Genomic DNA, 17,614 nt, shown 5'->3' with positions numbered 1-17,614 from the left:
TCAGACAATATTGTAAGAACAGTCATCATCCCACATGATGGCGCATGTCCCACCAATCCTGACCTCACCATCTGTATCCACTCCAGTCTTCAGCCCAGGCTGAGCAGAGCCTGCCTGCAGTCTCACAGGATTTGAATAATTCAGAATCTGGGGGTGTCTGTTTCAGCCTCTCTGTTCTCAAGGGCACAAGTGTCCCAATCCTCTTAAGCTAATGAAATGTAATGTAATAAGCGAATGAAAAGAGATAAGGCTGGGTGGGAGCGCCTGCCTTCCTGAGGCTCAGCAGGCTGTGGGCCCAGAGTCCAGGTCTGGAGAAAGCAGGAGGAAGTCAAAGCTGAAACACATTGAAGGAAGGAGACAGTGGAAAGGAGAAGGTCTCTGTGAGGGAAGCAGAGAGACCAAGAAAGCAGCACCAAAGAAAAACAGAGGCAATCAAGACAGAAGCTGAGAGAAAGGACAGGATGGAAGGGGACAGAAGCCCAAAGACATGGGACATCCAGGGAATAAGAAATAGCAGCAGCCCAGTTTGAGATCTGGAACCTGCCAGTGCACATGCAGAGAGCAGAGCACTGCAAAGGTCTAGGGCTCCCTGAGGACAGCGACCAGTCTTGCTTCTGACTTGCAGGTACTGTCCACGCCATCTTTGCCAGCAGTTCCTTAGGCTGTCTGAGGTGGAACAGCAGAGAGCTCTCTTCCCCCCAGAGAACTCACTCAAGACTAGTTGGGCAAGATCATGGAGCCCCACAAGTCCCACCTTGGTCTAGTCTTCTCTGTCTTCAGCCTGGACCTTCTGTTCCTGCTCCCCTTTCTTCCAGGTATGAGGCTCGGTAGAACAATTTGGCCCACAAGCAAGTGGTTGTCCCTCCTATTCTGCCCCAATCTCTCTGCAGGAACAAACTCTCCAGGTAGTGTAGGAGAGGGTGTGGCAATGAGGATGGCCTGGCTGTTGCAAAGGCAGTGGGGTGGGGGGAAGCCCCTAGAGAAGTGCCAAAAAAGTCAAAGGGACATATGACTGAATGCCCACAGCCTGAAAGCCTGGCAGCTATTGAGTGTTTTCAGGTTCTTAGTGGGGAGGATAGTACACACCAGGGTGTTTGGAGGCTACTCCTGGTACAGTGCTCAGAGGCACCTCACTACAGTTCTTAAGGGATCATGTAGTGTCTGGGGTGGGACCCAGGGCATTTGCATGCAAAATGTGTGCACTCCAGCCCTCTGAATTGTTCCCCCACCCCAACCCTGCTACTGGTCTGGTCAAATTTTCATCTTCAAAAATTTCTGAGGTATCAATGGGCTGAGCACATGCCTTGCATGAGGGAGCCCTAGCTTCAATCCCCAGCACCACAAGATCCCCTGAGCACCACATGGGGGAATAACCTCTGAGCACTACACTGGAAATAGCCTGAAAATGTAGTTCAAATGATAGAGCATATACCTTGCACTTGGGAAGCCCTGGGTTCAATCGTCTCCACATGGCTCTGAGCTCTGTTGGATGTGGCCCCACCATGATAGGGACCGAAAAAATAATTTATTTTTTTTCTGTTTTGTTTTGGTTTTTGATTTTTTTTTTTTTTGTTTTTGGGCCACACCCTGTGACGCTCAGGGGTTACTCCTGGCTATGCGCTCAGAAGTTGCTCATGGCTTCTTGGGGGACCATATGGGACGCCGGGGGATCGAACCGCGGTCCGTCCTAGGCTAGCGCAGGCAAGGCAGGCACCTTACCTCCAGCGCCACCGCCCGGCCCCTTGGTTTTTGATTTGAGGGTGATAGTGGCAGTGCTTGGAGGCTACTCCCTGTGAATTAGTAAGGATCACTCCTGGTAGTACCAAGGGGAACATGTAGTGCTGGGTATCAAACCCAGGCAGGCCTCCACATGCAAACCATGTGCATAGTTGTTGCTTTTTTAAAAAAAAATAATGATTTATTTTTGTTTTGTTTGGGAGCCACATCCAGTGGTGCTCAGGAGTTACTCCTGACTCTGATCAGGAATTAATCCCTGGAAGTGCTCAGGGAGCCATAAGGGATAACAATGATTAAACCTGGCTGACCATGTGTAAGTGCCCTACTATCTCTCCACCCCAAAAGATCTTTTCTTGTTTTGTTTTGGATCCAAACTGGGTAATGCTCAGGGTGTACTCCTGTCTCTGTTCTCAGGGACAACTCCTGGCAGGGTTCTGGTGGACCATAGTGGGTGCTGGGGATAGAACCCAGGTCAGTCACATACAAGGCAAATACACTATCTGCTATACTGTTACTATTATATTATTTTTTTAATTTGGGGGGAACTTCCTAGAAATACTTGGGGGCCTGGAACCCTCCCACTGTGGTTCAATACTCAGGCTAAAGTGGGCCTGAAGGTGATAGGAGCAATATCACACCAGGGATTAAACCTGGAATCTCATACATGCTAGGCCAGGCCAGCCTATGAGCTATTTCTGCAGCCATTAGGGAGTTATTTGTTTTGTTCTTCTTCTTATTATTATTATTATTATTATTTTTTTTTTTTTGGTTTTTGGGTCACACCTCGCAGAGCTCAGGGGTTACTCCTGGCTCTATGCTCAGAAATTGCTCCTGGCAGACTCCTGGGACCATATGGGATGCTGGGACTCGAACCACCATCCCTCTGCATGCAAGGCAGATATCCTACCTCTATGCTATCTCTCCAGCCCCTGTTCTTATTTTTTTGGTTTGCGGCTACACCTGGTGGTGCTCATGGCAGGGATATTGCTGTCAGCTGTGCTCAAGGAACCACGTGATGTTGGGGATCAAACCCAGGCCCCCAGCATGCAAACCTGTACTCCAGTCCTTTGAGCTATTTCTCCATATGAGGATGTGTTTAGAACAGGGAAAATAGCACAGAGTATCAGTAACTTTGAAGCAGTTACCTGAAGAACAGCTAGAGAAGAAAAACAGGTTTGAGAGACCACTGGGCCAAAGCCATAGAGTCCAGAGTGCTGGGGTGATGTGAGGAAACTTGTATTTACTTGGACTCCTTCATCATTTGTGACAGAGTCCAACTCCTCGGGAAGAGAAGGGCAGAAAGAAGTCCAGCACCCTAACTCCAGAAAGTAGTACCAACTCTAGCTGTGCCCCTCTTTATCCTTGGAGACAGGCCAGGGAGCAGCAGGACCCATCACTGGCAGAAGCATCAGATAGTATTGGGCCCTAAGTGAGCAAAAGGTCCTGCAGGATCTCAGGAGGACCACCCTGCTCATGTCCTCAGGGTGCCTGGGAGCTGAGGGCAGGCTGGCTCACAAGCTATTCCGGGACCTCTTCGCCAACTACACAAGTGCCCTAAGGCCTGTGGCAGACACGGACCAGGCTCTGAATGTGACCCTGGAAGTGACATTGTCTCAGATCATCGACATGGTATGTTGTGCTACTGGAGCACGTTTTTTTTTTTTTTTTTTTTTTGATTTTGTTTTGTTTTGTTTTTCTTTCTTTTGGTTTTTGGGCCACACCCTGTGATGCTCAGGGGTTACTCTTGGCTATGTGCTTGTAGAATCACATGGGACTCCGGGGGATCGAACTGCAGTTCATCCTAGGTTAGCATGTGTAAGGCAAATGTCCTAGAATAGCAGCCATGGATGGGACTGGATGGTGATGGGGTGGATGGAGGGGCCTTTCTCTGCCGGCCCAGGCCACGCGTCTGCAAGCCCCTCCAGCGGGCGGGTCTGAGGGTTCAGGATAGCTGCGGGAAATGATCCACAGACAGGTTTCAGGAGACATCAGCTTTATTCAGGACCCTAGCCAACAGGTGAGGCTCCTATCATAACCTTTTATGCTGGATTCATAATTAGCCCTGCATTCCACATGTTCCTTCTCCCTCCATCCTGCCAGCTCTCTCTTCCTGAATTTCCTTCAATATCTCCTCCAAATCCTCATCCTGCCCCTGAGGCAAACCAAAGGCCCCTCCCAGAAACGGGCAGGTCTTACTAGCAGGTAAGGTTACACAGGAAGAATGGGGGATGGGGTAACACCTTACCACCTTGCCACCACTCGGGCCCTGGAGCACATGTTTAACAGTGTGTGAGAAGGCAGAAAAGATCCGTTTTGCCCTTTAAATTATTTTTTGTTTTGTTTTCAGGCCACACCTGGCACTGCTCAGGGGTTACTCCTGGTTCTGAGATCAGGAATCACTCCTGACAGGGTAAAGGGGCCCACATGGGATGCCAGAGAAATGAACTCAGATCAGCTTCCTCCGAAGCAAGAGCCCTACCCACTGTACTATCTTTTGGCCCTGCCCAATAAACATTAACTTTAACAGCAAGACCAGGGGCCATGGGTGTCTCCCAAAACTAATGCCTGCCTTGAAGGAATGAGCCCTGTAGTGCTGAGGAACCAAAAACGAGACCCAGAGAAGACAAAGAATGTGCACAGTCAGTCCTGGGTAGAAATGACCTGGACAACAGCTGTGTCCTATAGTCTCTGCAGATAGCCCACAGCGAGGATGTGCAGAAAGACACGTGACCCATTCCCTTCTCATGCCCGCACCAACAGGATGAGCGGAACCAGGTGCTGACCCTGTACCTGTGGATCCGCCAGGAGTGGACAGATGCGTATCTCCAGTGGGACCCCGATGCTTATGGAGGCTTGGATGTCATCCACATCCCCAGCACTCTCGTTTGGCGGCCGGATATCGTCCTCTATAACAAGTACTTCCTGTGGCTCCCTTTGCCTCTCCTGTCCCTCTTGAGAGCTGGGCATGGGCCCCTCACTTTACCCCATTCTGCTCATCTAATCTGGGGGCCATGCTGACCTAGAAACTCGCCATTAGGACCCTTCTTTTTTTTTTTTTTTTTTTTTTTTGGTTTTTGGGCCACACCCGGTGACGCTCAGGGGTTACTCCTGGCTATGCGCTCAGAAGTCGCTCCTGGCTTGGGGGACCATATGGGACGCCGGGGGATCGAACCGCGGTCCGTCTCCTAGGCTAGCGCAGGTAAGGCAGGCACCTTACCTCGAGCGCCACCGCCCGGCCCCATGGACCCTTCTATACTGCCAGGAGCGTAGAGCTTCTCCACGGCACCCGCACTTTGATCCCAAACTAGCTGTGCCTGGAGAGCCTAGTTCTGTACTTGCAGAAAGGGTTTAAGGTCCCAGGTAGAGTCCTGGATCCTTAGGGCTCTAGGACCTGCTCATAGATTTATTCCCAGGCTATCCTATCTGGCACTTTCTTTTCTTTTTTTTTTTTTTTTTTTGAGGGGGGAGGGAAACAATGGGCAACACCCGGCAGTGCTCAGTTACTCTGCTCAGAAATCGCTTCTGGCAGGCTAGGGGGCCTATATAGGATGCTGGGATTCGAACCCAGTCCGTCTAATGTTGGCCACGTGCAAGGCAAAAAAGCCGTACCAATTGGGGAACCTTATGGGACGCTGGGGTATCTAACCGTAGTCCATCCAAGATCAGCATGTGCAAAGCAAACGCCCTACCACTTGTGCCAACCGCTCCGGCCCCATCTAGCACATTCTTCACTGCTGCCTGAACCCTTGCTTAAATCACACAACACCTGAACCCTCTGTGAGCTTTAGAGATGACACCCAGGCAAGCTACCTGTACCTTTCTTTTTGGTGCCAATTTTTGCAGAATCCTTTGGTCCTTGCCTGGGCTTCGATTGTGTCCCTTTGGGGTGTGTTGGTGGCGGCTTCTTTCAGGCTCCTGCTCTACCGAGCTGCTTTGTGGGGTTCATGGGGAGGCAGGGCCAGCCGGTCCTCGTCAGCTCCACCTCCCTGCCCTGTGCCCACAGGGCGGACGCGCAGCCCCCGGACACAGAGCGCACCCATGTGGTGCTGCGCCACGACGGAGCGGTGCGTTGGGACGCGCCGGCCATCACGCGCAGCTCCTGCCGCGTGGACGTGTCCGCCTTCCCGTTCGACGCGCAGCGCTGCGGCCTGACGTTCGGCTCCTGGACGCACGGCGGCCACCAGCTGGACGTGCGGCCGCGTGGCGAGGCGGCCAGCCTGGCCGACTTCGTGGAGAACGTGGAGTGGCGCGTGCTGGGCATGCCGGCGCGGCGGCGCGTGCTCACCTACGGCTGCTGCTCCGAGCCCTACCCCGACGTGACGTTCACGTTGCTGCTGCAGCGCAGGGCCGCGGCCTACGTGTGCAACCTGCTGCTGCCCTGCGTGCTCATCTCGCTGCTCGCACCGCTGGCCTTCCACCTGCCCGCAGACTCCGGAGAGAAGGTGTCGCTCGGAGTCACCGTGCTGCTGGCGCTCACTGTCTTCCAACTGATCCTGGCAGAGAGCATGCCCCCAGCCGAGAGTGTCCCGCTCATAGGTGAGCTCGGGCCTGCTGCGCCTTCACCCCAATCCCATAGGATCTGCTAGGGAAGTGGGGCAGAGGATAGAGTCCTGAGTGGGACTTAGTCCTAAGTGGGGCAGAGGGAACTAACTATCTGGCTTTCTGAGATGGGGGAGCAAGGAATGGGCCCCTTTCCTGGAAAGAGACTTCAGGAGGTCAAAAGGCATGTGTCTACGTGTGCATGTGTCTGCTTGTATGGGCATGTATGCTCGTATATGTGTCTGTTTCCCAGGACCTCACGCAAGCAATGCAAGTGCTCTTCCATTGAGCTACATCTCTGACGCTAGAAAGTTATCAGTGTCTAATGCAGAAAGATCCGTGTCCCCATATCATACTAACTGGCAAAATGACCTAAAGGTGGATTCAGCAGTTTGCCTTGATCACAGCTGACCCAGATTCAATCCCCAGCCATACGTATGCTCCCCGAAGCGCTGCCAGAAGTGATCCCTGAGCACAAAGCCAGGAATAAAACCTGAACATCACTGGTGTGCCCCAAACCAGCCAAATACATCTTAAGAGGGTGATGTATGGGCACTATTCTAAGCTCTGAGCTTTGTTCAGGTCAGGAAGATCTCTACAGATTTATGGGTTAAGGTGCTAGTACTTTCCCATGGCTCTGAAAGGGCCAGACACCCCCAAATACTGTGTGTGTATTTGACTCTTATGTGGCGGATGAGCTCAGCCTCTAGCAGAGGGGTCAAGGACCCCTTTCCAGGACCCGCTTGCTTGGGAGATCCTCACCCCTCCGGTTTCTTTCTATTGGGTTTGAGATCACAGATAGGCACAGGCCAGAGTTTCTGCATGGTCCCAGCTTGCTCTCTTCTCCCACAGGAAAGTACTATATGGCCACGATGACCATGGTCACCTTCTCCACGGCACTCACCATCCTCATCATGAACCTGCATTACTGCGGGCCCAGTGCCCGCCCCATGCCCACCTGGGCTCGCGTCCTCCTGCTGGGACACCTTGCCCGAAGTCTATGTGTACGGGAACGCGGGGAGCCCTGTGGGCAGTCTAGACCCCCAGAATGTCCCCCCAGCCCCCAACCTCCTAGGAGAAGAGCCGGCCCCCCTGCAGGCCCTTGCCATGAGCTGCAGTGTCTGTGCCGGCAGGAAGCCTTGTTGCACCATGTGGCCACCATTGCCAGTGCCTTCCGTAGCCACAGGGCGGCCCAGCGCCGCCTTGAGGAATGGAAGCGCCTGGCTCGCGTGATGGACCGCTTCTTCCTGGGCATCTTCTTCTCCATGGCCCTGGTCATGAGTCTCCTGGTTCTGGTTCAGGCCCTGTGAATCCAGGTCTTGGAGGAGGTTGGGGGCTGTAGCCACAGCACTCCAACAGGGCATAGGGGGAGCCTTTAGAGAAACCATTCCATCTCCCCACTGCACCTAAGAGCCTGAGACACCCTCCCCCTTCTGAATCAGCATTATTTACTTCACAAAGCACCCAGGAAGCATCCTCACCATGGAGAGAAGTGCAGGGTGCACTGATTCACCTCATTCTAAATAAGTCACTCTAGACAGAGTCAGAACGCAGAAGGTGTAAGGGCTGGAGAGTGCTCAGCAGTCTGACCCTGGACTCTGCATGCAAGAGTATCTGAGCTTCATCCCCAACATCTCAGAGGCTCCCGAGCACAACTGGCATAAGCCCCAAACACTGCCACACATGTGGCCCATCAAAACTGATATAGTTGATTCTCATCCCCTGTCTAGTTCATGTCCTTGAAGGACAGAGTTGACCTGGATTGCTTGTTCAGCAGGAGGAGAGCAGATGATGTAAGAGACTACAGCCATGGTCCTGGTCCTTGACTCATGGCCATGTGAGTTATGGGGTCCAGGGAAGGGCAGCCAAGATTTCAGTCTGGCAAACGCTTCCAGAGAAGATGGTCACGATGGATGGGGCCCCAAAGTCTTACCTCCTAATAAAGTGTGTTCCGTCTCACCCTCGGGGTCTCTGATTTCTTTCTTCCCTATGGGGCTTGTGGTAGTAAAAGTAAGGAACTGGATCTAGATTGTCTGCCTAGGGCAGGAGTTGTAGGAGTTATGGGTGAGAGTGGAAACAGCACCTGGCTGGGAATTAGCTGAGTCCTGAGAGAGAACTTCAAGCCCTTTCTTTCAGCTCTCTTGCTGCCATCTCTGACAGCCAGGAGATTCCAGATATCAACATTCAGAGAGTTAGAAGGTATCCACAGGGAGAACAATGTAGGGTGTTTGATTTGAGGGGAGAATTCCTGGAGATTCTTGGCCAACTGGGCCATTGTTCTAGTTGAGCTCAGAAAGTATGGCATTGTGCAGACTCTGTGGTGCCAGAGACCAGCACAGCTACCCTCGTATTGCTCAGGGCCTTTAGGGCGATACCCATAAGATTATCAGGAGACAATGTGGTCCTGTGGGTTGTTGTGTGCAAAACAAGTTCCTTATCCCCTGTACTTTCTTTCTGGCCCCCACAAGAGATTTCTTCTGAGGGCTAGAGATATGACTCAGCAGAAGAACACATACCTTGGTGTGTGTTGTCCTGGTTTCTGGCTCCATGTATGAACGCACACATACACAGATTCACACACACATTTCTTCCCCTTTTGTGGGGGAGGTTTTGCATTTCTACCTCCATGCTTCAGTTCATGATACAGAGAAGTGCCAGAGGTCTTTGGGAACATGGAGGAGCCCCCAGTCCAGTGAAAGGGGGAAGTAAGAGCCATCTTCCTGGAATAATGATGGGAGCTCTAGAGGTGCATGTGTGAGGAATCTGAGAACCACCATGAGAATCTGAGAATAGACATCATGGCTACATACTTCCCTCCCCAACCTCCTCCTCACCTTCCCCCGACAAAGCACAAACACAGTAGTTCAGATCCTCTGTTCCGGGTAGTTAGCATCTCTCCTGAAGGTCCACTATCCTATTCCACATCACACTCCTGCAGCCCTTGGGGAAGGGTTCAGCTCCAAATCTCCTGCTTCTCCATAAGCAACCTTGGCAGCTGGCTAAGGCCCCAGAGTCCCCTGCAAGTGGAGCCAGCACTCAGCACACATGTGGCCAGCATCCAAGGCACAGGTGGAGGCAGCGTGGGCTGTTCCAGCTGAAAGGGTCAGAGTTGACCTGGAAAGACTCCTCATATCAGGAACCAGATCAGCAGCAGGAAGAACCAGGCCAGGGAGTGGGGGTCCTGGCCTGTGGCTGCAAAAAAGACAAAGATTCTTATGGGTGAAGTGGGCACAGGCAGAAACAAATTGAAAGGTGCCAGGGTAGCGTTACAGGACACATGCATCTGACAGGAGACAGAGACAAAGAGCAGGCAGGAGTAAGCAAGAAAGAGACTAAGGAGGTGCAGATCCTGCCAACAGCCACTAGGTCTGCCCCTTTCCTTGAACACAGGTATATAAGTGCTGCAAGACAGGCTAAAGTTGGAAAGGTTCAAGTGGGATCTCATGATGTAGGTCTGTCCATCTGCACAAACTGCAGCCAGAGAGGTGCTGGTGGATTCAGGGCAAACTCCGAACTTTTCAGGCTTAAGTTCTCTTTCTGAACATGGGCCAGGTGGGAGGACTTTAGTCCTGACTCTGCCACTTGGGCAAGTCACTTCTGTCTCTAGGTCTCACTTTAATTGGGTTTTTGGGATCATACCCAATTGGTGGTGCTCAAGGGCTATTCTTGCTCTGAGCCCCATAGGGAGAGAGGTTGCTTGCTCCTGGCAGTGCACTGAGGTAAGTACCGGGGGCTCTTCTTCTGTACGTGAAGCATGCTTTCTTTGATATTCTCTCTGGCTCCTCTAAAATGAGTGTGATTGGGGGTGGTAAGGCAGGTAAGGTGCTTGCCTTGCATGTTACCAATTCAAACTCGATCCCATGCATCCCGTATGGTCCCCTGAACAGTGCCAGGGATGATCTCTGAGCGAAGAGCCAGGAGTAACCCTTGAGAACCGCTGGGTGCAACCCAACAGCAAAATTAAAAAAAAAAAAAAAGAGGGTGATGACGATCTGAGAGAGGTATAAAATGAATGCTTTACATGTAGAAGACCCAGGTTCAAGCCCTCACACAGCATGGTCCCTCTAACACCTGCGGGAATGATCTTCAAGCACTGAGTTGAGAATACTCCCAATACTACCTGTTATGCCTCAAAAAATAAATAAATAAATAAATAAATAAATAAATAAATAAATAAATAAATAAATAAATAAATAAAAATACAGGTGAGAAGCCAGAACTCAGTGGCAGAACATTTGCCTTATATGTGTTAAGTCCCAAGGTCCATCCCCACCACCATCAAAATAGAAGAACAAGTTGAAACAAGGGTGAAGCTTCCTGTTCTGCCTCCACTAGGTAGATGTAGTTCATTCAGCAAGGGTAAGTGACTCAGTATGTGGAGAGGGAAGGGACAGCCTGTGGAGTGTGGTTCAGAGTTTTGCTCTAGGATCAGTCTGTGTGGTTGCCTCACTTCTCTGAGACTTTGTTACTTTATCTGTGCAGTGGAATGATGCAGATGGTGGTGGGGAGGCTGCCTGCATAGTTCCTGAGGCTGTGTTATGGAAAGCCCTGAGAACAAAGAGGGGCACAGCATTTCCCTGCCCACTGCTCACGGAGCATGGAGGATGGGAGTAATGCAGGGGACTGGGACTTGTTCTCTGATTCAGAAGGTTCTGTGGGGAAAGCTGGTTCTACACCCAGAGAAGTGGGCAGGCCTCACACAGGAAGTGCCTTGCAGAACACAACTGAAAGGGCCTTAGGGACAGCAATAGTCAGTTGTAGATTTTATGCCACTTTTTTCTCTTTTGCAAGAAAATGGGGTGTGACCACCATGTGACACTTTTTCTTGAAGGGTGCCACGCCCACTGGTGATCAGGGACTACACCTGGCTCTGTGCTCAGGGGCCTCAGCCTCATGTAAGGCAAGTGCTTTAACCTCTGTATTAGCTCTCCAGCCCCACTGTATGACTCTTTTTTTCCCCTTATTTTGTAGTTTTTGGACGCTGCATTCCTGGCAGGCTCAGGGAACCATATAAGATGCCAAGGATTTAGCCTGGGTTAGCTGCATGCAAGGCAAACACCCTATCCGGTGCTATCACTCCAGCCCTCTTTTTGTTGTTTTGGGGACCATATGCAGTGTCAGGGATTGAACCAGGAAATGCAATATGCAAGATAAGCACCCTCCCCACTGTACTACCACTCAGATCCCTAAGACACTTATCACCATATTTTTGGTGATTTTTGTCAGACCTGCTGATAACCAGGGGTTACTCCTGGCTCTTTGCTCAGAGATCACCTCTAGACTTGGGAAACCAATATGGGGTGCTAAGGATCAAACTCAGGTTTGCTGCATTCAAGGCAAACACACCCTATACACTGTATTATTGCTCCAACTGTTCAAGACACTTCTCTTTTTAAATTGTGCCAGTGTAACTTAAAAATAGGGTGCAGTTGAAATAATTATTTGGTAAAACACAGTAGTTCGTAGGCTTCTTAGATGGATAAGGAAACTGAGACCTAGAGAGAAAATGATTGGTCATGAGAATCACAGTAGAGCCTGGACTAGAACCATGTCTCTAGCACTCTAGGCCAGATCCCAGCCTTCGATGGCGGATCTGAGGGCCCTTCAAGAAGTGGCCCACACTGCAGTTGAATGAAGGCACAAAGGGACTTTCCGGAAATACACACACCCCACCCCACTCCAGTATTCAGGTCACCCTAACTTTCACTGGGGCTGGATTGATGACCTGCAGGGAGGAAGGAAGACAGACTGGGAGACAATTGCCCTTTGCCACAACCAGCATCCCATGTACACAAGTACACCCTTTGGGAGAGGTTAGGTACACCAACAGCTCTGTGATTAAGATTTTGTAATTATTATTAAAAGATGGGGCCAATTTACCCCTGACCAGGGATGCCATCTACAAAACAACTACGATTGTGTACTACATCACCTGAAAGCAATCCTCTACCAGGGAAGTCCCTACCATTGCTCTGACATAGACCTATTCAACAGAGACTTCCCTTTAACACCCAGAGGACTTAACAACAACCACGATCTGCTTTCAGGACTAAGCTCTCTGCATCACCCTCTAATTGTGAGTGAAACTAAAGGATGCTCCGCATCATCCTGACTTTGATGGACATATTCCAAGATCCTTAGCTACAGAAACCTACACCAACAACAGTGACTGTGTATTGGCACTACAGACAATGACTTGAGTTGGACAACCTAGTATGCCTGGAGCCTAGAGTTGGTCTTATGGCAGAAAACTTCAGGGGTAAGGTCTCCTTGTATTTAGGCCAAGGCTTTTCTTTCCATGCCCCCTATATTTTGCTGGGCCTATGCAAACAATTGCCACTCTAACACAGTCTTTGCTGTGCTCCTTTGACTCATCCTTAATAAAATAATGTATTATGATCAACTGTGTCAACAATACTATAGCCTTTAATGTTAAAGGAGTTGCATAAATTTTGTGGCTTTGGATTGCTTTGTAAACTGCTAAGATATGTTATAATGTACTACAATCTGGGGACTTGAGGGACAAAGTAAATGTGCATGTATTTTGTTTTATTTTTCTTAATGTTTTTTGGCTGAAAATTCAAAATTAAGGTGTCAGCAAGGAGATTTCCTTTGAAAATTCTGTTTATGAATGATTGCTTTCCCGTTGTAACTTCACCTTGTCCTTTCTTTGCATCTTTGTTTTCAATAAAGAAAAAAAAGATGGAGCCAGAGGTAGGTATCAGTGGGTAGGGCATTTGCCTTGCATGGCCTATTCAGTCCCAACCCTCAGCATCCATAGCATCCCAGCATCCCAGAGCACAGCCAGGAGTAATTCCTGAGCATCTTCAGGTGTGAACCAAAAAAAAAAAAAAAAAAAGGTTTGTTTCTTAATAAGGACAACCAGGTAGGGACCCAATCCCAAGGAAGCCCACACATCCTGTGAGTCACCTCTACTGTCTGCGACCTTACCTGAGTCACCTAGGAAGCAGGACCCAGGCTTGCACTCCTTACCTGTTGGGGAAAAATTAGAGTCAGGGGTTCCATGGCTTCTGGACTTGAAATTACCCCAGAGCCCTGTGGCCCAACCTGATCTATATAAATTGCTGCATTTTTTTTTTCCTAAATCTGCTTCTCTTTCTTATTTATATTTTGGTTTTCTTGGGTCACACCTGACAATGTTTAGGAGGTACTCCCAGCTCTGCATTCAGGAATCACTCCTGGTCGACTCAAGGGACTATATGGGATACCAGGGATTGAATTCTGCTTAGCACTGGGCAAATCAAGCGTCCTAACTACTGTACTCTCACTGGCCCAAATTCTGTTTCTCTGCTAAGACTGCCCTTCCCTCAGCCTGACCTGACCCATGAGCCCAGCTCTTTGGCCCATAGATTTTTTTTTTTTTTGGCCCATAGATTTTTTTTTTTTGGCCCATAGATTTTTTTTTTTGTGTGTGTGTGGTTTTTGGGTCACACCCGGCAGTGCTCAGAGATTATTCCTGGCTCCAGGCTCAGAAATTGTTCCTGGCAGGCACGGGGGACCATATGGGATGCCGGGATTCGAACCGATGACCTCCTGCATGAAAGGCAAACGCCTTACCTCCATGCTATCTCTCCGGCCCGCCCATAGATTTTTTTTACTGCCTCATCCATCCCTTTCCCACGCCTGGTCCTAGCCCAGGAGGATCCAGTTCAGGTTCTTGCTTGACTTTCTCACCCTCCACCAACTCCTGCATACTCATCTGCTATCTAAGGCAGGACTTGAAGTCTCCTGGGATCTTTCCCAGCTTAGACCAAGCTGCCAACTTGCCCATGGCTTGCCATTGAGGAATCAGGGGTCCCCACAAGCCCCTGGACATTGTGCTAGAAGCTGCAACCTCTTCTGAAATTAAAAATCTGTACAAAGGTTGGAGTGATAGCACAGCAGTAAGGTGTTTGTCTTACACACAGCCAACACAGGTCGGACCCCGATTTGAATCCCGACATCCCATATGGTCCCCTGAGTCTGCCAGGAGCGACTTCTGAGCATAGAGCTAAGATCCTGAGCACCGCCGGATGTGACCCAAAAACAAAACAAAACAAACAAAACTGTGCCATTCCCTTGGTTTCTGCTCTGGGTCTTGGGGCATGCACAGAAAGAGTCTCACCACTTACTGCCATCTCAGCAGGAATGAAGGGGTGCAGCACTTAGCTGCCACCCCTCTTTCCTGCCTGCATAGCACACCAATAGCAGAGGATTCTGTTCCACAGTGCCCTCGGGAACTAAGGTTGCGCTCTTACTCCTTTGTGGCAGTGGCAGTCTGGGTATCAGTCCTTCTAGCTCTTTCCTTCTAGCTTCTAGCAGGGTCATACCTCTGACCGGGACTGTGGCCTCGTGACCTGTTTGCTTGGGAGGCCCTCTTTGAACCCGAGTTCTGGCTTAGGCAGCTCCACAGATACAGACATTCCACATGGAAATGAGCAGTAACCCTTAGAAGGAGGGGGAAGAAACATGAAGAACAGGCTGGGGTCCCTCACAACACTGGTTGATTTTTATTTTTTTTTCCCTTATGGAGGACCCTAGGCGGAGGGGTTACATAGGATCACTGTGGTACATTTGTAGCACTAGGGTTAAACCCAGGACCTCAGCAGGATCACCAGAGTTTGGTCCAATGACCTTGCTTGTGCCAGGAAGCACATGAAACTGTAGAACCTGATTGTTGTGGAGCCTGATCTTTGGCTTTTTTGCTTGGTTGGTTATATTTGGATTTTGGGCCATACCTGATATGCTCACAGCTTCTTCCTGGCTCTCTGCACTCAGGGATCACTCCTGGCTGTGTTCTGGGGATCACATGGAATGCTGGGATCTAATTTGGGTTGGCCACGAACAAGGCAAGTGTCCTACTTCCTGTTCTATGACTCAAACCATAATAGTTGTCTTTTAGTTATTCTTGTTCACTGTCCCAGGGCATGTGGGGAGGGGGAGCCCCACGTTCTACATAGGAACATGAGTCACCCTTACCCCTAGTACTGTTTTGGAACAGGAGTGCCCCATCACTATTTTGGGGGGAATCTACCAAGCAGAGCTCAGGGGTCCCTGGGCAACACAGTGGATACATAGCCTGACTGTGCCACTTAGCAGGGTACTGCCACTAGAACCGAGGGCTGCACCCTGTGGTGCTAGAGAGGTTCTGCTTGCAGCTCGGACTTGCTCACCTCTGACATACTCGCAGTTGTAGGTACTGCGCTTGCCCAGGGACCGGAGGTAGATGCGGGCAGGGCCCTGGGCTGGCCTACTGGCATTGATCACTTGGAAGGTTTCAAAGGGGGGGATCAGCACCTCCTCCTCCCCAGGGAAGAAGGAGTAGCCCTTGATAGGGACCCCAAGACAAGTCCAGATGCCGAAGAAGGTGTCCTCCCCAAACTGCTGGGCAGCTGTGTTCTGCAAAGATGCAGAAGCAAAGCCCCCGAGCCTGACAGTGGTGCCAGGTCCCTCGGGCCGGAATCGCAGACCATGGACCCCCCGGAACACCTGGCGGCACTGGGGTGAGCGCTGGGCCCTGGCCAGCAGCTGCAGGGCCTCTGTCAGCAAGAAGTGGAGGGTCTTGAAGGGGAAGTGGTGGAGGTAGTGGGCCTTGGAGCGGCCCGCCTCACGCACAGCCGCATTGAACTCCTTGTGCAGGGGGCTGTTGGCCGTGTAGGCCAAGAGGGCCACCCCGTGCTCATCACGGAAGCCAGGGGGCGGCTGGGGTAGGCGGGTGGCACTGAGACCCCACTCGGGACTCCAGGCTCGGCGCTCCTGCCATTGGCTGCTGGCAAGTATCCAGCTGTCTGCGTACTCTTTGTTGGCCTGGAACTCAGTGCGGTTGAGGTCCGGGAGCATGGCTGTCATGGCTGCCGTGCAGCCAGTGTACTGGTCATCAAAGGAGGCCAAAGCCATGTCCAGTGGCATCTCTTTGGAGAAGAGGCTCTGGGCCTGAGGGAGAGGGGGACAGAGCAGAGAGGGAGAGAACTCAGGGAGTGGGACCCAGAGTATGAGGCCAAGCACCCAACATTCCCCTCCATTCACTGGACCCCAAAAGCCAAGCATCCAACATTCCCCTCCATTCACTGGACCCCAAACATACCTGACATACTCAGGTATATAAACTCAAACCCAGACAGACTCAGGGATTACACATGCCTGAGGAACAGGACAGTGGGAACAAACAGTGATAACCCTCAAATTTGGCCCTGGAGCTTATCCTTCAGATTGAGTGTTCCCCAAGGGAAAGACCAGACAATCCCTCCTCCTAGTGCTCCACCTCCTGCAGTCAGATAGATCCCCCCAGTCAGCTTACCTGAGATGCTGCTAGGAGGCTCATGGACAGAAGCAGCAGTGAGAGAGTGGCTGGAGTGTGCATGTTGGAGGCCAGCTTGGGCAAGTTACTATCTCTCTTGGGGTCTCCGTTTCCTCATCTGGAAAATAGAATTGTTCATTTGTATGGTTTAATAAACTTAGTTCAAGAGTCATTAAACTGAGACTGGGCTATTTCCAGTGTTTGGCACAGCCACCACATAGAGATGGAGGTTCAGAAGAGAGAGCAAGGCCCATCTTGCTGGCAGGAACTTGGGAGACATCCTGAAGGAGATGACAAGTGAGCAGGTGTCTCAGGAATATATTAGGCTTTACTCTGTGGAGTTGGGGAACGAAATAGGTGGGAAATGAATGTGGGGCAGTAGGACTGGAAAGAGCAAAAGTATTGAAGGCTTAAGGATGCAAACAGAGAGGACATGTGGTCTAATGTGGCTAAGCTTGAGTGTGGGGATGAAGGAAAGAATCACAAAATATCCTGATGCCAGGAGAAGAGCTCTGAGCTAGTGGTGTTTCAGCAAGATTCAGGAGACAGACTTAGAGCAGATCCTCGGGGAGGGATACATGGCCTCATGCATGCTAGGGATGACATTCTTAGGACTGCTCTCTGCACAGTCCTGCTGAGCTCTGAGCATGCTTCCTAGGCAGGCAGTGGGCAGTGGGAAGGAACCCACTTTCCTGGCAGCAGAGAACCATAGACCTCCTGTACCCACACATGGAGGGCCTGAAGAGGCTCAAGGCTTCCTTGTATTATATATGTGTATATATAATAATATTAATTAATTAATAATAAATAATAATGTTTTGTATATAAAAGCCCTATAAATAATTGTAGAAATAATTATATAGCTATATTTGCTTTCTCCTTTTTTTTTTCTTTCTTGGTTTTGGGTTTACTCCCAGCAGTACCTGGGGCTATTCCCAGCTCTGTGCTGGGAATTGCTCCTGGCAGTGGTTGGGGGATCATATACAGTGCCAGGGATCAAACACAGGCCTTCTGCATGCAAAGCATGGATGGGCTCATCCT

At 50.5% G+C, this 17,614-nt stretch overlaps 2 protein-coding genes across 2 annotated transcripts; one reads left to right on the top strand and one right to left on the bottom strand.

Moving 5' to 3' along the window:
* Positions 1-733: 733 nt before the first annotated feature.
* Positions 734-7,586, top strand: CHRNA10 (cholinergic receptor nicotinic alpha 10 subunit). Its single transcript, XM_049780572.1, has 5 exons — positions 734-815; positions 3,221-3,366; positions 4,498-4,652; positions 5,741-6,273; positions 7,129-7,586. The coding sequence occupies exons 1-5, from the start codon at positions 734-736 to the stop codon at positions 7,584-7,586; spliced, it is 1,374 nt and encodes a 457-aa protein (XP_049636529.1).
* A 1,817-nt stretch (positions 7,587-9,403) lies between these two features.
* On the bottom strand, positions 9,404-16,636 carry ART1 (ADP-ribosyltransferase 1). Its single transcript, XM_049780571.1, has 3 exons — positions 16,574-16,636; positions 15,450-16,209; positions 9,404-9,468 (listed from the first exon to the last, which is right to left on the bottom strand). Exons 1-3 carry the CDS (start codon positions 16,634-16,636, stop codon positions 9,404-9,406), a joined length of 888 nt encoding a protein of 295 aa, XP_049636528.1.
* Positions 16,637-17,614: the final 978 nt, after the last annotated feature.

The sequence above is a fragment of the Suncus etruscus genome, chromosome 9 (genome assembly GCF_024139225.1).
Source record: "Suncus etruscus isolate mSunEtr1 chromosome 9, mSunEtr1.pri.cur, whole genome shotgun sequence".
NCBI lineage: Eukaryota > Metazoa > Chordata > Mammalia > Eulipotyphla > Soricidae > Suncus > Suncus etruscus.
Note: the sequence above shows the minus strand (reverse complement) of the source record. Positions and strands in the feature narration are given on the sequence as shown.